Here is a 21651-nt window from a genome sequence, read left to right as displayed (position 1 = left end):
AACCTCATTTTTTCAGATGAGACACATCCCCATCACGCCACTAAACAAAAATTATTTTTTTTTAAGTGCATGACACAATGGAGGAAAAAGGTTAGTGCCGAGGGTAAATTCCAAATGGTTGGGATGTTTTCCTAGACTGTCTCTTACGTAACCCCCAAAATTCAACCTCCCAGCAGCCGGCTGGGAGCAGAGGGGAGTGGGCAGGGAGCTCATTGACAATACCAGGCACATGTGCACATACACACACGGCGACCACACACGAGGCAATGAGAATTAGCTAGTCCACTCCAAATGTCAGCCAATTTATGTAATATCCTTTTACTCAGCATTTCTTATTCACTGGAGGGGGAAGAATCTCAGTAATTTTGTCAGCAGTCTCTGGAGGGTTGAAAATGAGGGAAGTCAGTTGGATTTGTAGTGTCTCTTCAGTCAGTGCTGTTGTTGTCTGCTTGACAGTGTGTACATCAGTTAAATAACCAGTGAGTAAGCAGGTATTCACTTCATAAGAACCACCAGTGGAGTTGGTTCTAATGTGTTCTAATTGTTATTAACAGCAGCTGTCATTCTAAGTTGACTAAGCACAACAGCTCTGGGCTGCTGCTGCTCATCTTTATCCTATGAGACACAAAAGGCTTATTCCAGAAAGCACTTTGTCCAGGGAATGGTTTCTCAGATGGTGCAAAGCCAGAAAACACAGATCAGATAGATCAGATGACAGCGCTGTTGAAACTTCCTGATTTAACCCACCTAGAACATGGGACAAGCTGAGAAGTATGGATATGAACAGACTGCATATAAATAACGGCAATTATTTCCCCAGACAACCTCTCTGTTAAAGAAATACACTGGTGGCAATTGCAACCAGAAACAGGAGCTTTTGGGACCAGAGTAAAGCTTACAATGCACATCAAACAGAATTCTGAAATTAAATCATATCCCTTCAGAGGTACTGAAAAATCTACAAAAAGATTAAGTTTGAAGTTCCAAAACTAAGTAAAGAAATTCACAATTAAATACATTTCTACAACAGTGTCATAAAGGAAAAACAAGACATTGGATCAGCAAGCAAAAAAGCTTGAATTTTTACATTTATTGCAGTGCTTGTGTTTACCAAGGACATCTTCATTGGTTTCAAATGTCCAAAGGAAACTCTGATGAGCCTTCCCTTAAAAACTATTGGTTTATGTCCCTCTTCAAAGCAGAAAATTCAGGTTTTCCTATTCCAAACATCTTAATAACTTCTTTAGAATTATATATGTGAGGTAGAGGATTTTTTCTTTTGGTGTAAATTAGGAAGGTGCCAAAAACTGTGTTGTATTTTGGGGTACTATTTTGCGCCTGACAGGTCAAACCATTTTCTTGCAGCTACTTAGAACTTCCCTGAGAAACTAGTCTGTTTATTCAGTCTCAGAATTAATCTAATCTTCATGGAGAATTTAGATTCTGGAGATTTTTGTTTCATTACAGTCATCTTCAGTTCTTAGGAATACTTCTGGTTTTGATGGAGAGGACAGATCTATTCAACATACAGATCTAATCTCTAAAACTGAAGGTAACACTTTTCTGAGAAAGGGAGGGCATGCCTAGGAAAAAAAAAAAAAGTCTGGTTTAAATTACAAAATTGTTCAACAATAATTTTAAATATTTATTGTGTCACCATCCATTTCATTTATTTACATAATTCTTCTACTGGCTTTTATTTTACAAGGACTAAAATTTCCATTTGTTCCTCTTGCAAATACAGCAGTTAACGATAACATAGGTTGTCATTACAAATACTTAGATGACTTTGCTGGAAGCACTTTTACCTAAAGCATGTCCCAAGAGCCATCAGATCCAGTCTGGCTTAAGCCAGCAAAATGCTCCTTTAGATAAAAACAAGAAATGAGAAGATATTGGAGACTGTGTCCTAGTTAAGTGTAAAATGATTATGTCTCAACAGATCATTGTCAATGGCCCTTTGTTGAAATGAATGCAGCTGATACCAGCTGAATAAGCCATCTCCTGGAACAAGAGGCACGTTTCTATATGCCATGAATACAGAATGTCATTACCTGCCTTTCTATCAGGGCTCTAAAAAACACAGCAAGCTCCACACTTACTCTAAATCCTCCTGAACTCAGTCTCTTGACTGAAACATGGATCTGAGCAATGCCCCATGAGGTGTCCCCTCCAAAAAAACCCACCTGTGGAGGGCATGCTGACCCCACAGACCTTGCAGTTTGCAGAGGATAGGTGGTTACTTTCTAGAACTGAGATTAATATGATCTTCTACGACAAAGAAAGAAGCAGAATGGATTTTTATTTTCAATTTGGAATTTGTTTTAGAGATGTTTAATTTGTAATTATATCATGCTGGCTGAATGCTTAGCTGTGTTGTGGCACTCTTCTCAAACATCCTCATGGATGCAGCTTTTAACAATTTCTTTCTGTTTCACAGATGGTCTGTATTTGCCTTTTGCTTTATTTATTATTTATTTAAGAACACTAACTGCAGATTTAAAAATGAAAACAAAGAGCAATAATGAAAATGGAACAGTTTTAGGCTTCAAGTGGTTACTTGTCTCCAAAATTTCCTGTGGAACTGAGCTGCTTCAGATTACTACAAAGGCTGCAACATAATATTGATCTCCAATTATGGTTTGAAATTTCAGCAATATGTAATTAATGCCTTCAGAATAATGTCTGAGCAGGTCACACGGTTCTCACAGGTATCCCTACTATTAACTGTTAACCAACCTCTGCTAATCAACTCACTAAAAATCCCAATTAAAACAACAGCAACAAAAAATGGATTCATGATATTCTCCAGCCTGGCTTTTCCAGATAACTCAGATAACAGTGGGAAGGGGGTCCCAGCCACAGTCGGTGCTGTCCCCTAGGCAAACCTCCAGGGTGACTCTCCCTTCCATGCACTTCATTCCCAGTGACGTTTCTTTGATGGGACTGCAAAGTCCTGATTGATTGCAGCAAATCACAAGCAGCCCTAGTTCGCCTCAGAAGCAAACACTGGGCTCTTGATCCCAAATATTCAGTATTTGAGGATGTTGTGGAGCTTGGCTTTAAGCCCCTCACTTTCCTGCCAATTTCAAATGTGATTCAAATCTCAGTTAATTTTCTCATCTGTTGCAGTCATTCTCACAGGACTTTGTTAGAAGCAAAATACAGAGGGGATTGTAAGAAAATTAATTGGGGGAATTTTTGGACCTGGCACATCCCAGAAGGATTTAAGAGGCCAAATCAGATGATGAGGCCATCATCTTAATAAGAATCCCTTCCTTCCACGCACATTTTTTATGCCTAAGAAGAATTCTCTCTTGCCTAAACTTTAAATACAAAAAGCTACTCATGTAGCGACAAACTCCACTGCAGAGGATATGCTGTTTGACTGCTTTGTCACTAATGAACAGGAAATTAGCAACTAATAAAAGATGGTGACACACTAAAACAACCCAAGAATAAATCCTAGACCACTTATGGCTCCTTCCCAGTAAGTTGAATTTCAGTGGAATGTTCACTGTTCTCATCTGACCACAAAGAAAAACTCAGGCCCTAATCAGCAGTAATTTTAAGGCAAATAAAGAGAAGTAAATAAATGCCACAAAGAATCCTTCTCAGGCTGCTGGCAACGGCACAGCTACAAAATTAGCCTTTGCTTGGGACACAGATGGGTGTCACCCAGGTGGAAGAGATGACACATTAAACAACAGACAGTCTCTCACTCCATCATATGTGACCCCAAAATAATGACAAAGCTCATGTTTAAGGAACAAATTACCCTGACCTGCTAGGCATATTATTCTAAGTCATCCCGTGTGCATTTAGACACAGGTACAGAACAGATTGTGTGATGTAAGGGCTTTATCATCACTGATTTAACCTACAGGCATTATGGAAAGTTAAGTCTGTAGCTCAGCTTCCTACACAAAATAAAACCTTTTTGCCCTGTCTGCAAAGCAGGAATTTTGTTGTAAAAAAAACCCAAGAGGAGGGAAGATCACAGTTCCATTCAAAACCAAAACACAATGAAGAAATAAAGTGCAGTGTACAGATATGTAAGATTTGCTCTATAGCACAGACAGGCACCCTATGCCAGAGGATAAGGGACATTTTAAACAGATCTGGATCGGGTCAGGTAGAACTTGATTTAAGCCCCATGGAATTCCTGAGATGCTGAGCCAGGTAACCCTCAACAACTAGAGATGATTGGTGGTTTTAAAGTCTGAGTACTTCAAAGAGACTGTTTTCCATCAATATCACAAGAGGGAAACAACCAAGACCAAAATAATGTCTCACAACTTTGATTTTATGTATGAATCACCTGGTCTAAAGGAAATACTACCTTCTTTGACTGGGAGCGTGGAAGGGTTCAGGGATACAGTATGTATTTTTAAAGAAAAACCTAATACACATGTTTGGAAAGGAAAAGGACAAGACTTAAGCTGCTGGCAGTATTTGCAGACATCCCCAGACATTTTGAATAGAGGTATTCTTCTGGGGGCTTTCACCTTGTCTGAAGGTTTTGTACTTGCTCCAGGTCTTGCACTGTTTATTACATTTCAGAAAGTCAAGTTATTCTTTCCTACTGCACTGCAAACTAGAACATTACTCTTGCTAATTTTGGGGACTCAAGAGCAAACAGAGTAGCGGAAGAGGCAGACACAGATGAAAGCACAATTCTAAATAAGCATTTTAAGTTTCCACTTAAAAAAATAAACCACAACCAAACCAACACCAACTAAACCAAAGAGGAGAAGGAAGGATTTCCCTCAAACCTGCAGCAATAAAGTCTGTTAATTTTTTACTTGCAATATTAAAATTATTGCTACAAAACTGTCTGACCCAGCATTGATTCAATGATACAGGAAACGTGTCAAGGGACAACTTCCAGCACTTTTGTCAGACCAAGACAAACAGAGACTCAACCCTGGAGATTAACATTAAAGCCATAAATGAAGAGATGGCATGCAAAGGAAATGGCTGTAGATTATGAGGAATTCTCTCAATAGATGTTAAAAAGAATTAGTGGAACTCCAACCCCTCACACATATACTGTGGTCTCACTTCATTTTCCAGGCATTTGAAAAGACAACATTCCTTCCATCCTGCCAGCGTGCCAGCTCGGATGTAGAGGAACCGTTCTGCTCCACTGAGTTTGCACTGTGTGTAGTAGGAGCACTCAGAGCTCTGCTTGGCAATTTTAACTGCTGTGGTTTTATCTTGACCCTACTTTCCAAAAAAGAGCTACTCTGTTCATCATCAAAATTTACTATTACTCTCCAAGAGCTACTCCGATCGTATCCTTAGGGAGTTCAGACTTGTGGGAATTGTGTATGGCCAAGTGAGAAGGCTTTTAGAGAAATTCCAGCTTCATCAGCTTTGCAAATCAAGGAAATTTCTTTCAAGGTGAAGAAACCGTATCTTTGGTAATATCAAATGTTCATTCATTCCTACAACAATTCCGACTCCTGATCATTATCCAAGGCCTCATTTTGTTACAAACCATATGAACAAAGTAAAGAGTTTCTTCTCTACAGAGTTTGCAGTTTTATGATAAGAAACAGATCGGCAGACCTGGATATTCCTGTTTCCAAAACTGACTGTCCTTTCTAAGTGAAATTTCCTGCAGGAGGCATCCCTTAACCTAGGGATGCTGCGCTTCTAAACCTCATCAAATTCTTTTGTGGATGGCATGGCTCAACCTATTGCATCTCTGAAGGAAACATTTTTCCTTGTCATCGTTAACCAACGGTTATTGCTACCAGAGATTATCAGAAGTTCATCTGAGGGAGAGTGGCTTTCAATGAAGGTTGTGCTCCTCATCATTTGCAGCCTTCGATTTTACATTTCTTGCCACTAAGAAATATCCAAAAGTCACCCTTTGCCAGTATTTAGAAGAAGGAAGGACAATCAGGGTTTTGCAAACTTCAGTTTCTCAGGGACCAAGTCCCCAAAGCCATGGAAATTTCACTGATGTTTTTAATGCGAAACGCATTGGTCCCTGTATTAATTCAGGACCAAAGTGTGATTTCTCCTTCCCCTCCAATCTCCTGAGAATAACGTATCAGGGAAATTGAATCCTGTCACACACACACATCAGCAAAAACATCTGGGAATTCCCATTCAAGGTGAGCAAACACAGTTAATTCAAACACAGTTAATTCAAGCAGGACCTCTTGGCACAGACAAGTCTATTAAATGAGCTCCTGTATTTTTGGAAGGCCTTTCTTCAGTACTTTAATAGTAAGAAGTCTGTTTAATAATGAGATGTGAACAAGTAAAAGACACTGGATTTCCTCCAGCTTCTCCTGGCCTTGAAACTTCTCTTCCACAGTTTCACTGGCCTTTTGAATGGCTGTGAGAGGAATCTGGGAGGCTGGAGGTACTCCTCAAGCTCTGCTGGGAAAAAGTCCCAAGTATCCAGCACTGGAGCTGAGATGTGAGAGCAGTTCTCAAAATAACCACAGTAACTCCATGTATAGCAATTACTGTTCTGACATTTGGCAATTCTCAGTGCTTTTTTACGCTTTTTGTGTTTGACATGTCAATTACAAGCCTGAATAATTGCACAGCCAGGGTCACAATAAATGACCATTTTTCAAGTTAACTGCCTGGTACTCTGGATAAACAGAGAGAGATTTGGGCTTCAGTTCCAGTAAAGTTCTCTTAGTGCCAATGACATCCGAGATTCCTGGCTTCTGGCAACCATCAACAACACTGTCCCAGCTGAACAGCTCCAGAAAGCCGTGCACCAGAATTTGGGTGGGATGGTTGAGGTGATTACTTAAACAGTGCTCACATAAAACAAGAGATGAAGGGCAGTGAGAGGTACTGAGCAATGACTGCCTCTTACCTTGAGCAAGCAATACTCAGGGAGCTGGAGTAATGTTATATTACCAGGGCTTTGCCAGTTAATTAACCTGATCTAATCAACATATCTGTACTGTGGCAGGTATGCCAGTTAGTTTTCAACACTGTAGGGAATCTGACATTATTCTGATATGGAATTACACATGTGGAATTGGGCTTACTTCCCCTAAAACTGGTACAGGCTTATCCTGGAGCTGTGACTCACAGGCAGAATTGCAAATGCAGGGAGCAGCAGATGGAATACAGAAATATCCCAAACAAGATGCAATTCCTTTCTGTTTCCTGGAGGGATCCTTTTTCTACAAGGCTCTTTTGAAAAAAAAAAAAATATTACTTATAATAGATAGCTATTCTAAAAAAGGAGGTATTTTGATGGTTTTCTTTGACATTAACAGGACATGAATCAGTTCAGAGTTGAATGACTACACTACAGATTAATGTTGCTGATTGAGAAACTGTTCTGCTCCAGAATGTGTGAATATATGTACATATATAAATAAAATTTATTTTACACAACTCCTCTGGGATTATTCTGGCTCTCCAGTCCTAACAAATAGACATTTTTGTTGTTTGGTTTTGTTTTTAAGTGTAGTCAGTGAAAGCAGCGATCCAAATTACCCCTTGGAAATAAGTAAATTCACCAGCTGTGGTTTTTTCAGTCATCTCTCCAAATCTGCAATACTGGTTACATATTTGGTCTCACAGCACAGTGGACAAAAGTTGTGAATAGCACTAAACCCCAGACTACTGATTCCAGCTGGAATAAAGCAGTCGGGGCAAATCTTCCTTTACTTCTAAATAAAAACTGCATGCTATCTTTACTACTCCTGCAATAATGAAAAAAGAATCCTATTGTTTGGAGTAGCACTCGGTCTCCAAGGAAAGAATTCTTTTTGAACTAAACAGTAATTTGTTTTGAATCTCTGCTAGGCAGGGAAACCAAATACAGCCCTTGGTTTCTCCCCCTTCTCTTGAGCTCTTTCACCATCTCTGCATGATCATGGCCCAGGCTTTCTTTCCACCCTCTGAGAAAGACTCCTCCCAAACACATCTCACCATGGGAACACATGGCTGCTGGGGATGGTGTTGGGGAACTCGGGGTTGGATTAAATGTGACATGAAGCCACTCCCCAGGGGTCATCCAAGGCCTCAGGTGGAAGGAGAAATTGGGGAACTACTCTGTCCTTCCATTCTGCATCTCTGGCCCAAACTGCCCTTGGCCCTGTTGAGTTTTCAGGGACACAATGCAACGAGCTGAATCCCAGTACTCACAGCAAACCAGCATCAAAACCAGCAGAAGCACCACTGTGGGCACTTTTTGAAAATCTACAGAAATGGGTATTGTGCGCAGAATAAACAGGTAGGAAGCCAAAACAGACAGAGGGGTGCGTTCTTTTCTTCCTCCCACTATTCCACATCAAACCTAGTCTCTGGTTTGTGGATGCACCTGAGCTGTTCTCCCTCTTCTGTCACCTGGGTTGAAATCATCCCTGTGGACATTAGTTCTTGGAGCAACATTATCTGTAAAGAAAAAGCCCTTTAAGAGTGCAGATCCATTCATGCTTGGTTAGAAAAGAAAGCTCTTTGTCCTGCACCTTTGCAGTAAATGGTTAATGCAATGACGCTGGTGGAAAGTGGCAGAATTAAGTTCGTAATGTTTAGATTTTTCCAAGTTATGTCGTACAAATTATGCTCTGACTGACCTGGTGTGGAATTATCTCGAAAGGATTCCTGATCTACAGAGAGAGAGGGATAAAACAGGGTAAAACAAATTGTCAGGCTTGTAATGGGTCTCTGTCAGTCCCAGAAGTGCCTGTCTTGGCACTCTTGGCAGTCTTGGCAACTCAGCTGGTTCCAAAACAGAAAGTCCTTCCCTGAAGCACCAACTCAGCCTCATTTGAGTTTGGCTCTCTCATGTAACAAGCTGTTTACACAGGAGTAATCTTTACACAAAAAGATTAAAGCAAAACAAAACAGTTACAAAACATTTCATTCACTTCATACCTGGTGATGTTGGTTCAGCTCCTGCAGATATTCTGCCTGGGCTGGTCATGGGAAGCCAACCTGCTTTGCATAGAAGGTCAGTTCTTCCCATTCTTCAGAATGATTTTTTGCTGGCAGTGTGACCAATGGGATGACTCAGGCCTGCCAGTCGCCTCGTCCCTGTGAGCAGAGCTGAAAATCTCTCATCACTCCAGAACTTTTCTCCTAGATTTAACTGCCCTCACCAATTCTCTCCTCTAAAAAAAAAGAAGGAAAATGTTCTCCCAGCCTCTCCATCAGCGCTGGTCTGGGATATCGAAATGAGTCCAGTGCAAAGAGTCTTTTAACAGTTTTGTTCTCACCCTCCCAGAATCACTCCTTTTGCCTACCTGGGGACTGCTGTAGGCACACACAGTCTCCTACATTTCCCAGCACAGCTGGTAGCAGGCATATTTTCAGCACAGCTGGTAGCAGGCAAACTCTCAGGTGCCTCCTGAGAGCCACTGATCACTGGTCCATGTCCCTTACGGGGCCAAAATTTGCACGTGGCTGTACCCTCCATGCTGGCTCAGCTAGGGACAAGGGTCTGATTGCTATGATTAAGAAGACCTCTACGACGTTTCAGGAAATCCTCAAGGAGCAGAGGCCTAACAATTTGTTTTATAAAGAAAAATATGAAATGCCACCAGCCTTAAACAGAAGGTAGAATGAGCTGGGAATGACGATACTGGGATGCAAGGGAGAAACAAGGCACCTGACTGGGACTTGGCTCCAGCAGAGAGCAAGATGTGCCAACTCCCTGAAATCTCAGCCGTTTCCCAATTTCCCAAGCACATCACATGTAAAAGCTTAGCTCTGCCATCACACCATGCTCCACACAAACAGCCTTTGTGTCCAGAGGAGGAGCCTCTGCCTGGCAGGAGGTGAAATCAGCCATGGCAGATGTTGAAATCGTTTCTGTGCCGAGCACCATGGCAGACAGGGACAGGATCTCCATTCCATGGTGCGGAGAGCTTTAGGAGATCTGAGGCCTAGGGAGCCACACTAGTCTTTTGTATTCCAAACTGCAGGAGAGGATACCTTGAGGAGAGCTTGCATGGTAATCTTCTGTGCATATCAAAGAGAATTAAAAGTAACCCAAGATACAGGATCTACCCAGTTTATAAATTGTTCCATTTTGTTGGTCTGTAGAAACACAGGAGGTAATTAATAAAAATGTAACATCTGACAGCTTTTTTGAAAACCTCTTGTCCTGGTTTCGGCATCACAACATTTAAATATATCATTATGTGCTTTTTAAAAGCCTGATTGGAAAAATTACATCATTTTGGACTTTCTCAACATTTGATGCGTCAGCTCCCAGTGTCTAAGAGTCCCATAAATAGATGTTGGACCACCTCAATACAATTCCTGTCTGCAGATTTTTCCATAACACCCTTCATTCTATTATTCAAATAAAGTCCAAATGGATCTTTTCCTGGGAATGATTAAGCAATGCTCAGCACAGGAGGCTCGAGAAAAACAGTGTAATGCTAAACAGCAAACACTTGCAGAGCTGCAAACACTTGCAGAGCAGCAGAGTCTGTTTATATTTATTTATATGTTGTGTTTCCATTTAATCCTCACTTAACAGCCCCCAGCTCCTTTTGCCTCTTTTGATCTACCAGACTCTTTCTCTCTCATGTCTTGGTACATCAAGAGTGTGGCCAAGCAGCTACACATCAATTTGCCAACTGATTAATAATGAAAATATAATTCCAGGATGATCAAAACTGCAATCTAACGAGATCCTTATGCTGCTAGAAACTACTGTTCTAAATAAAAATTATAAACCCCTATAGTATTTTGCCAAAATCCACCGAATTCTGGGACCTGACAGAAAATCAGAATATTTAGTTTCAGGTCAGAGATGTAACATGACTCTAATTCACAGATACCCCCAATAAGTATCTAAACTTTATTTGTGGATGAATTTCATTATCTGTGGTGCCAGCCGTGAGCATTTTAATGAGAAAGTTCTTGAATGCAAGGATCCTCTTTAGCATCACCATTTCCATTCGTTTTCCATTCTATTTTCACCAGACTGGTGAGACATTTCACTTTCAGTGTGACTCAGAATGCCAAGTTCAGAAAAAAGTATCTCCATAGTTACACACCTCTCTCTTGCAATGAAGTGCCAGCTCTCCAGTGCCCAGCTTTCAAACTGTCAGTGCTGTAACACAGCAAAAATGCCGTGCCTCAATCACCAGGATAGATTTGTTCCCAGTTGTTAGCCAACACCTAAAACTTACAGCAACATTTTCCCCCTCTGCGAGGATAGCTGAAAGACCCCATGGAAATGATCTAAAAATCCAGCTGGCAATGTAAAAGAAAATTTTGTGTAGGGATGCATCCAGTCTGTAATACCAAAAGGAAGGATTCAGCCTGAACTGGTCAAAACCAGAGAAATTCCAGAGTATATACAGGCAAATCAACCACATAAATATGCAAAAATAGAATCTATTCATACAACCTCTCAGTATAAAATGTAACACATTATTTCAAGTTTAACTCTTATGTTTGCAATGAACAAAAATTAAGAACAAGGTATTAATTATTAAGATATAATTATAGTATATTCTTTCATTTAACACAAGTACAGCAAATGTTGTGTAAGACACCTCTACCTTTCTTCAGAAGACATTAGTAGACATCCATACAGACAATACCATTAGCTAGAAATGCATAGCCTGGGTTAGAGATAAGCTCACAAGTGGTTTCTGTTTGTTATTTAATTCCCATTTCTAGAAATAAGAAATCAGCTTGTGACTGTCTCTCATTCTGATTTCTGCTGTTACATTCTAAACTGTTCATTCTTGCTGTTTGCTTTATAAAGACACGTAGGTTGCACCCAGGCTTCTCCCACTGACTCACGGACTTACAAATCCTGAAAATCCTATAAAAACATAAATTCACTTGACACAGGTGAGTTCAGGATCTGATTCCTTCTGGGGCCAGTGATAATTTCAGCATCAATTTGGAGCACCAGCAGCACCAGGTCCAGAGCTCTCCTCCACGCCTCTGTCTTGGCTGCAACATTATCACAAACCTTTAAATCTGTGACCTGGTCAGGGAAGGGATCAGAGCCACCCCAGAGCACTCCACCTCTCCTAAACTCTTCCAAAATATAAGCTGAGGGAGAGCCAGAGGCCGCTGCTTCCTGGAGGTGATGATCCACTGAGGCGCCTGCTTCCAGCTCCGAGCTGGCCTTCGCAGCGTTACACAGGACCACGGAGAGGTACCGCTTCCAGCCACTTGCCAGTGCCTGGAGCACAATGGATTTATACTCCGCCAGCCAGGGACTGGGAAGCTCTCTCACAGCTTTGTCGTTTCCCGGTCGCCCGGGCTGCTCTGCGAGCGCCTGGATGTGACTGAGGCACAAGAGCTCCACTGCACCGCCCCCAGGGAAAACCTTCCCGTCCTTTAGAGCGTGATGGAGTCGATAGAGCAAAGTCCAGAACTGGTCTTCGAGGAGCTGCGCCTTGGAAGGCAGGGCCGTGGTGAGCACGGCCGTGAGCAGGAGGATGCCTCCCGCGCCGATCCGCGCCGGAATCACCTCACCCAGGTCCATGGCGCGCCCATCGCTGGCCTTCCACAGCTCCGCCCAGGCCCCGTTCCCGATACAGGAAGCGTTCAGCTGGCTCAGGTACGTCACTGCCCGGGCACCAGTGGCCGCCCCAAAGGCATGGAGCACATCCCGAGCCACAGAGCCAATTACCAATATCCTGCTGGCGATGCACCTTTCCATGAAGTTTTTGCACACGTTTCCTTTGACCAAAACCAGGTTTACTTCAAAGCTCATCAGAATATCCGACATCCTACTTAGCCACACGTCTCCTGCCCTGCCTCCCTGTGGATTGGGGTGCTCCAATATGGTCCTTACATTATGTGGCCTGTTAAAACCTAAGTGTCGGTACTGCTCCGTGAGGTCACCATCCATCAGCAGAACCCGGAGGGGTTTGTCTGCAAGGTGTTTGATGACTGTGGCTTGCTCTGGTGACACTAACGTGACAAAGCCTGGGGAGACACAGGAATAGATCTCAGGCAGGCCCAGCACACAGCATGTCACAATCTCTGCGATATTAATCTGGGAAGAGCCACTGCACTCGGCTCTCTCTTGCTGATAAGCAGCAATGCTTTGTAGCAGTTTCACACTGGTCTGGTTTCCATGGCTCAGAGCCATTGCCAGGTGTCCTAAACCACAACATTCACACAGATCTGCCGATGGTCCTGAAGGGTATCCCTGAAAATTCCCTCGCTGACTTGAAAAACGGCTTTTCCCTGGAGCGCTGAAGTGTCTGCTGTGGGTTAATTTCCGTGTGATACAGCTGGATGCAGCAACACCACTTCCAGACAGTGCAGATGAACTTTTGTCACCCACTGCTTTGACAACAGATGCCACTGAACCAAAGCCAGTCAAGGGGGAATCCAGGCACTTGTGAAAATTACCATCATCTCCTTGATGGGAATAAGAATTTATTGGAATTACTTCTTCTGTTGCAGAAATATCTCTCTGAAAACACAGCAAATTCCAAGGATTTGTAAGACCATCACATCCAACTTGGCCAGTTTTGCTTTCAAAAGCCTTTGGCCTAACTCTGCTAGAACACAGCTCTCTCTTTACATCAGGTATTGGTATTTGAAGACACTGGATTCTCTCACAGCAAGAGTTCAACCCCTCAGACATCATGGACACTATTGCTGGAACAGGAACGTTCTCCTGGAGGCACTCCACCACAGCATTGCTCCACGCTCCAACCAGGAACAACAGGGTACTCATCCCAGTCTTAAACTCCTTGTTCTGAGCCTGAATGGTTTCATTAAGAAGCTGTCCAACGGCACTTGTCAAATCCAAACTTTCAATCAGTCTAACAGCAGAACAAGTCAATGAACTCTGGTTAGTGATTTCATCCACAATGAATTTATGTGATTTCACTGGCCCCAGGAATGTTCTCCCAGTGGATGCTAGGGATGAGAGTTGCTGGAGTCCAATGTGTCTCCTGGTATTCACATCCCTGAAAGCCATGGGCAGTGGGCTGCATCTGTGAACAGATCACAAATTACTGCCCCATCCAGAGCACAAATCACCAAAAAATTAACAGTCTAGCCCTGAACACAGCTTTCCTCTGTATAAAGCAGGTCTTCTTCCTGTGCACTTATTATGAGGAATCAAGGGGCAGAGTTGCTGAAATGGGGCACTGTTAAAATACCATGGAATTGTTTCTGGCTGACTGATAGTAAAGAGCTGTTAATTCCCATGGTTTCTTACACTTCCAGCAGTACAGGCTATGTGGAACCACCACTTCCCTCCTGCCCTGATGTCTGGAATTTCAGTTAATTGCATTACTTAGGTCGAATGTTCATTAGAGCAGAATGGACAAATTACTTGCAAAACTCAAGAGCTCTGTGCAGATCCTTCCTGGTAACAACAGTCATGCCGCTGACTTTAACCTTCAAGTCTGGAAAAACATATTTTATTCCAAATTCTGTTTAGTCCAATTAGCATGCATGAATACTTCATTAAGTGAAATAAAAGCAATGCCACTTCATAACTTACAGACTGCCAAGACTTTAAAGTTTTGACCAACTATTCATTCTTAACACAACAAAAAGAAATCTCCTTTCCCTCAAAATCTCTTCCACACCATGGTCATGTGGCAGACCATGTGGATTAAGATAAAGCTCCCTTTTTGAATAACAAATTATACACACCAAGAATTGAGAACCCTGAGGCCTGGACCTCTTATGCTCAGATTCAAACCACACAATGGTCTGGGTAGGTAGGGACCTTAAAGCTCATCTAGTTTCAATTCCCCTCCCAAGGGCAGGGACACCTTCCACCAGACCAGGTTGCTCAGAGCTACATCCAACCTGGCTTTGGCCACTTCCAGGGATAGGGCGTCCACAGCTTCTCTGGGCAACCTGTTCCAGTCCATCACCACCCTCACAACACAGACTTTCTTCCTATTATCCAACCTAAATCAACGGTCATTTTGAACCCATCCTCACCTGTCCCGTCACTATATGCCCTTGTAAATACTCCTGCCCCATCATTCCTGTAAGTGTTCCCTTCAGGACTGGAATTTATTCACATCATTTGTTCTGGCTCCCTAAAGGCCCCTTTGCGTAGCTATTCCAAATCCAATTTTTTTTTTTTTTTTTTTCTTTTCCCATACCACACAGCATATGTCCACTTGAATATAATGTCGTAGTATTGCTAGGGAGAGGAAGCGCGTCCCGGCCCGCCTGCCGCACACGGCCGGGGTAAGCCGCCAGGAGCGGACACACCGGAACTACACTGGCGGCGGCCCGGCCGCTTCCTGCGGGCCGGAGGGTGCCCAGCGGGCCGGTGCGGGTGTCTCACCGGAGGGGCCGCGCTCCCGGCGCTCCCGCCGCTTCCTTGGACACGGAGTTGCCTGGACGCGGCCGCCGCTCCCTCAGGCGCCCCGCGGGCGGGCCCGTCCTCGCGCTCCCTCAGCTGTCCCTCATTGACATGCCGCGCCGCCATTGGCCGGCGCCGCGAGGGGGGCGGGTTCCCGCCGTCGTTCCGCCCGCTCATTGGCCGGCTGGGCGGCGCGTGTCGGTCGCGCGCGGCGGTGCGGAGCTCCTGTCCCGTCCCGTCCGGTCCCGTCCCGGAGCGGCATTCCCGGCCCGATGGTGAGCGCGCCCTCCCCGCCGGCTCCCTTCCCACCGCCGCCTCCCCCGAGCCCCGCCGCCCCCTCCCGCCGACACCGTGCGTTGTGCAAACCCCCTCCAGGTTCCGCCTCTGCCCAGGCCGTCGCTGCTGCCCGGTTACGTCGCACGGCGCGCCCCGGAGAGGCCCCCCTACTCCAGCGGGAAAAAGACGCCCGGAGAAAACCCGAGATTCGCAAAATACGTCACCTGCTCTCGGCATGCCTGGTGCTTCCCGGCACAGCTCACAGACCGTTCGGGCCCCGCAGCGTTGTTGGAATGGCAGCGGCCAGGCCTTGAGGTGGAACCTGAAAGGGATTTGTACAACTCAGATGTGAAATAAATGGAACAGTAAGTCTCCGTAGCCAGGGAAAAATCTCGTGTGTCTTCTTCCCGGAGCAGTATAAAGGGTAAAAGTCTGATACGTGTGTTCATAGCAGAGGGAAATCAGGGGTGAGCCAGATAAATGGCTTTGCAGTCCAACCTGGGAGGGACAAATCACGTTGAAAAACGAAATTTCATTAACAAATACAAGAAAATGGAATCTCCTGCGTTAAAAGAGAAATCCTAGCCCTAAAAATGCTGACGATTCAGCAGAGGTAAGAGACTGGTCAGCAGTAGCCAGCTATCAAATTCCTTGCTTTGTGCTTGTTTTATTTACGTTTATAAAGCCTACCCAGTTGAAACTGGGGGTGGGAGGGGTTGCCTTCCTTCCACGTTCTGTGCAGGTTCAAGACTGCAGGACGAAAATCTGTCTGCTGCTGATTTAAAAACAAATCTATACTTGAAGGTGTTTTTCCTGCTTCATAGGTTGGGGGGGAGGGAACACTATACTGCACTGGCTTACACCAAGAGCAGAAAAGGTCTCGGAAATGTCCTGGATAATGATGCACTAGCTCAGCACAAGCAGATTAGTTCTCCTTATGGAACAGACTGTGTGTTGATCTCACTGCTCCCACAGGATGTTGCTGCCTGGCTCCGCATCTACTCAATGGACAGGCACCCTGGAGCCACACAGCTCTCTTTCAACTTTTCTCCCCAAGAAGTGGCTGATTTTGAGTCTCATTTACAGCCAAGACCCTAAGCAACCACCCTCTTTAGCAGTGAGGATGTTGTATTCATATTTTTCAGATAAACCTGCAGGAAAGGCAGCTGGCAGGAGGTGCAGAGGGTCATGGTCATCTGAGTGGAGTGTTCATTTTTAGGCTGCCCACCTGTTTTTATGGCATTATTCCTTTAATTGATAATCTTTCAGTTGAAAACAGGAAGCCCAAATCTACATTCCCCAGGAACAAAATGTCTTTTTGCTTTCTGCAATAACCGAAGTAAATTGACATAGAGACTCAATGTCTACCACTTGCGGCAAGGAATGTCTCTCACCTCTGCTACAGTGTTAAATGTTGTCATGTATAATTTAGTGTATTTGCCCTGGAATGCACTGTTTCTTAATCTGTTCTCTCCCTTCAATTTCTGAAGGCATCCAGCTATAGAAAACCTGGCTTAGGTACAGCCCAGCGGAAGAAAAGTGGCTTGAAATCTGAACTTACAGAAGAGCAAAAGCAGGAGATCAGAGAGGCTTTTGATTTGTTTGACACTGATGGATCTGGAAGCATCGACATAAAAGAACTGAAGGTTTTCAAACTTTTTTTTCTCTTTCCTCTGAGATGAAAATATCTTTGATCTCAAAATTGTAGCTGCTTTTCCTGTTTGGCCAACCCTATTTTAAAGCAGTTTTGGAGTACAAAGAAGAGTAATGGCTTGCTGTCATGACTCAATTTGGGGTGCACTCTGCATGTAATGCTTCACAGTAGACAAGCTTCTCTACTATGTGGCTATTTAAATCTGGCAGCTTTGAGTAGCTGAGCATTAGAAAAACTAAACAGTTTCAGGTTTCATGACTAAGGTGCTTGTTCCTGGGAAATGGACTTTAGTTGTTCTGGGATGAATATCAGAATATCAAATATTTTTTTTCACCTGAGAATTCAACACAGATTTTGCACACATTCACAAAAGTTACACCCATATTTGCATATATGCAATCAAAAAAATACCTGTTTTTTTATTTAAAAAAGAACAAAACAGAGATCTGAGTTGTGTTTCAGCAACAATTCAGGCAGTGTGTGTGCACTTGCATACATACAAGGGGGAAGGTGATTCTCAGTCATCTCCCTGTGATTTTATGTGTTTGATTTTTTGGAAGCATGAACACTTTAATTATCTCCTTTACCTTGATTTCTCACATACACTCTGCTCAAGTTCTGCATCTGTAACCTGGAAACATGAGTATACGTCTGCCTGGTATAAATTATGGATATTCATTACCATATAGGAAAAACAGTATCTTAAGAGTATTAGACCTACACTATTATTGTTCAACCAGATGATAGAAGATGGTTGAGGACACCAAGGTGTTTTCATGGCAGTGAGTTGTCACTACAGTTCTGGGCAAGGAGATGAAACAGGCTTTAGCTCAGCTCTTACACCAAAATTCTGTTGGCCTCCCAACAGAATTGATTTTGCTGTTTTGGCACAGGTTGCAATGCGTGCCTTGGGCTTTGAGCCAAAGAAGGAAGAGATTAAGAAGATGATAGCAGACATTGACAAAGAAGGAAGTGGCACCATCAATTTTGAAGACTTTTTGGCTATGATGACACAAAAAATGGTAGGAATTTTCAGCAGAAATTCTTGTGGCAGCGTAAGAAAAAAGAACATCTCAGTGTCAGGGGTTTTCTGATCAACATATGCTTTACTCTTGGTTTAGAGCGAAAAGGACTCCAAAGAAGAAATCCTGAAAGCTTTCAGATTATTTGATGATGATGGCACAGGAAAAATTTCATTCAAAAACTTGAAGAGGGTTGCCAAGGAGCTGGGAGAAAATTTAACAGATGAAGAACTTCAGGTAAATTCTGATTTGCCAGAGCTTTTCTAACAAGCCCAGAAGCATTCCTGTAGCTCCTAGGGATTGGTGGCAATTTAGTCCTATATCAAAAGGGCTGAGAGGTCAGAAATATGAAAAGCAGTCAAATACATAATTGTTTTCACATGAAGTGTCTCTGATTAATTGTTGTTTTAATGTGTGAAATATCATCTGTTTAGAGTCCAGTGCCTGATCAAATGTACACTGTGTTTTGTAGGAAATGATTGATGAAGCTGATCGAGATGGCGATGGGGAAGTAAGTGAGCAAGAATTTTTGAGAATCATGAAGAAAACTAGCTTATACTAATATTTGTTGCCTTGCTGTACAGCTGGTCCAAAAGATAACCTGGCTTAAAAACTGGGCTTGTGCCTTCTGCCATGTGAACAAAGTCTGAAGGGACAGATTTTTTTGTTTATCTCCCTTTTTCAACAAAGATAATTGGGGAAGGAGGGCTGCAGTACCCAAAACGGCCAAAATGAGATACTGCAGAAGTCAAAAGGAAGGATGAACTGAGCCTGCAAAGCAGGGTCCCTTCCCCTCCACCATAACAACTTCCCTGATTGCCATTTTGGATAAAAACCTCTGTGTTTTACTGTTTAACTAAAAGATACTTCACCTGAGATGTGAAGATTCCCACTGCTGCTGGGAAAAGGCTACTTTGCCTTTCCTAAGGCTACTGATTGAAGGGACAAGCACAGTATTTTTTATTCCTTTGAAGGTTTTTTAGGTTATCTTTCGATACTTGTCTCCTGTTGTTTATTTCCATGAAAGACAAATTAATTGCATATTTGTCTGTATTTCTGTATGAAACAATGTTTTCATATGGCAAGTTGTTTTTGGAATTAATGGAAAGCAAATGTAGATTTGGTTCTTCCTGTGGAGCTGTGTGCCATCCATAGATGTTCTTGTGTTTATCTGAGCACCTGAAACCAGAATGAAACTTGAATGTAACCTGCTTGGGTGACCAAAGTTTATTGTTTATAACCAGGCAACACCTTGTGCCATTTTTCTTACTCCCCAGACATTACAGAGCTGCTGTTACTCAAAAAAAAAGTTCAGTTCCATTGTGCACTAGGGTTAATTTTGTCTTGTTGACAGTTACATTGCAGAGAGGATTTGCATCTGAACTGGAAAAGTAGCTGACCATGTACATCTGTGGAACACTGAATATATTTAGATCCATGCAGTTCAAATCCATTTCGCACATCACAGATTTTGGGGTGGTTTTTTTAGGGGTACCTTCATTTTCTTTAGCATTTCTTGCATCTACTGTCAATCCAGGACTCATTGGAGAGCCACATTTACTTCTGAATTATAGAGCAGTGACATACAGCCTGCTATCTGATTATGTGGCTCTGCGGGAGGGTTTATCCTTTACAGACAATCAGCTTCAAAACTTTTAAATCCTGTAAAGCTACAGAGGCCCGAGAATTCCCCTGTTAACATGATGGCTGTAGATGTAATCTATAGTACTGTAAGTGTTTTAAAATGTCTTAACTTTGTATAAGTGTGAAATAAAAATGTTTTGCAAATTAAGAAGTTCTTGTGCTTATTCTTTATTTTTCTTAATTATTTTAGTCTTCAATGGTTCACCAAGCACATTGTCACTTTCATTTATCTCTTCTTTCTAAGAGGAATTCTTAGGTACAGTAGTCTGTCACGTAATTCCTCTTCCACTCTGCTGATTAAAAGTTTCTAGTACTAACCACATATATTCAGAAAGGGAAGTTTGAAGTTCTAGTCGATTATGGGGAATCCCAGAGCTTATTAGAGTGACTGTACTTTTTTTTATGCTGCCACAGGAAGAAATTGATGACTGTGGTTTACCTATGATGCATGTCACTTCTCTCTTCCTGTTCTAATCCCATTACCTGCTCTTAAGGTAGGAAAAAGCCACACAATCATTCCTGCCATGTGTACTACAGTGGTGAAATGTTATTTCTGGCTTGCCCATTAATCTCCGAAGTCTGGAATGTCAAGCAATGTCTGAATGACTACAAAACTTGCAAGTGTTAACAAGTGTCTGGTGGTGCTTTATTTTGCAGGATAGTAAGGGAAATCATCCCCTCTTCACCCTGGCAGCTGGCTATGAACCCCATCCTTTGCATCCCCCTTCTCCTTATGCTGACAAGGAGCGTGAGTCCTTACCTGGCATCTTCTGAGTCCCCTCAGGTGGCTGCAATTCAGACATTCATTGTCTGCACCCAGCTGAGATCTTCCTCTGCGCCATCAGCAAAGCCTGGTTTTCACTCTGAGTGTTCATTCTAGGCAGATACTGTACAGAAAGGGAAGTAGAACTGCAGTTTGTGTCTGGCAAACACCTAAATATCAGAGCATTAGTAAGGGCAATAAATGGCTGCTTGGGAGACAATATTGCAAATGTCTTCTCATGAGATATGTTTTGAAATTAAAAAGTACCAAGCTTTTAATAAAACACAAAATAGTTCAAAATAAAAAAAATTGCTTACAAGTTATATTCCAAAATATGACAATTGCATGGCAATATTAATCTCCCACATGCAGCTTTTAAGTTCTGCATCATCTCTCAGGCCCACGGTACTGTCCCACAATCCTGCCAGTCCCACACTAAGGGAAATCTTCAGCTGGCTTCAGGGAAAAAAGACCCAAGGAACTGCCAAGGTGTGCTGTGCTCTCACTTCATTAGCTCTGAGTTTGTTTTCAGAGCAATGAGCACAGGATCACCTAACGTTGCAGAAGAAAAACAGCTTCTTTTCAGGTACACCTAATCTTGGCATTTAAAAGAGGATGGGGGGAAGCAACACAGGAAACATTTGTGTACATTCACATGCCAGGAGTCTTACTAACAGAGCCCAAATAGTTCTATGAACTGATGAGGCATTTAATATTAAAATATTTAAAATAGGCATTTACAGTTTTGAAGACTAACTCTCACATCCTGCAAACTGCCTGGTGAATTCACACCGAGCATTTGAAATGTTAAATATTAATTCCTTGGAAACCTCTTCACTGAGTTAAATCAAATGTTGCCACTCCACAGCTGCTTTTAAACGCCCCTGGATAACGTAAGTGGATTTTGAGCAGGGCACGGGGCAGCAAACTGCTCCGTGCAGAGGCTGAGATGAGCCTTGGCCGCTTAAGGAAAGGCAGCCTCAGGGGATAACGCTGCAAAGCCAGCTTCCTCTGTGTC

The 21651-nt window shown here is 42.9% G+C and overlaps 2 protein-coding genes across 4 annotated transcripts; one reads left to right on the top strand and one right to left on the bottom strand.

The window, feature by feature from the left end:
- Positions 1–11371: 11371 nt before the first annotated feature.
- On the bottom strand, positions 11372–15366 carry BBS12 (Bardet-Biedl syndrome 12; the record flags this gene model as incomplete). Its single annotated transcript, XM_058420773.1, has 2 exons — positions 11372–13934; positions 15257–15366. Coding segments are annotated over 2 exons (2256 nt in total), but the record flags the coding sequence as incomplete, so codon positions are not given.
- A 92-nt stretch (positions 15367–15458) lies between these two features.
- On the top strand, positions 15459–20016 carry LOC120753232 (centrin-2). Of its 3 annotated transcripts, none has more exons than XM_040065285.2 (5): positions 15459–15549; positions 17041–17196; positions 18098–18226; positions 18326–18463; positions 18699–20016. In XM_040065285.2, the coding sequence occupies exons 1-5, from the start codon at positions 15547–15549 to the stop codon at positions 18786–18788; spliced, it is 516 nt and encodes a 171-aa protein (XP_039921219.1). In that variant the 5' UTR covers positions 15459–15546; the 3' UTR covers positions 18789–20016. The 3 variants fall into 3 exon arrangements, with proteins under 3 accessions (XP_039921219.1, XP_058276625.1, XP_039921220.1); XM_058420642.1 differs by lacking the exon at positions 15459–15549 and adding an exon at positions 15666–15915; XM_040065286.2 differs by lacking the exon at positions 15459–15549 and adding an exon at positions 15666–15974.
- Positions 20017–21651: the final 1635 nt, after the last annotated feature.

Source organism: Hirundo rustica, chromosome 5 (assembly GCF_015227805.2).
Source record: "Hirundo rustica isolate bHirRus1 chromosome 5, bHirRus1.pri.v3, whole genome shotgun sequence".
In the NCBI taxonomy this organism is placed as follows: Eukaryota; Metazoa; Chordata; class Aves; order Passeriformes; family Hirundinidae; genus Hirundo; species Hirundo rustica.
Note: the sequence above shows the minus strand (reverse complement) of the source record. Positions and strands in the feature narration are given on the sequence as shown.

Excerpts from the sequence above, each read along its gene's own strand:
- LOC120753232 (XM_040065285.2), top strand. Across the intron at positions 17,197-18,097 it reads TCGACATAAAAGAACTGAAG|GTTGCAATGCGTGCCTTGGG; the intron begins GTTTTCAAACTT and ends GTTTTGGCACAG. Across the intron at positions 18,464-18,698 it reads TAACAGATGAAGAACTTCAG|GAAATGATTGATGAAGCTGA; the intron begins GTAAATTCTGAT and ends TGTGTTTTGTAG.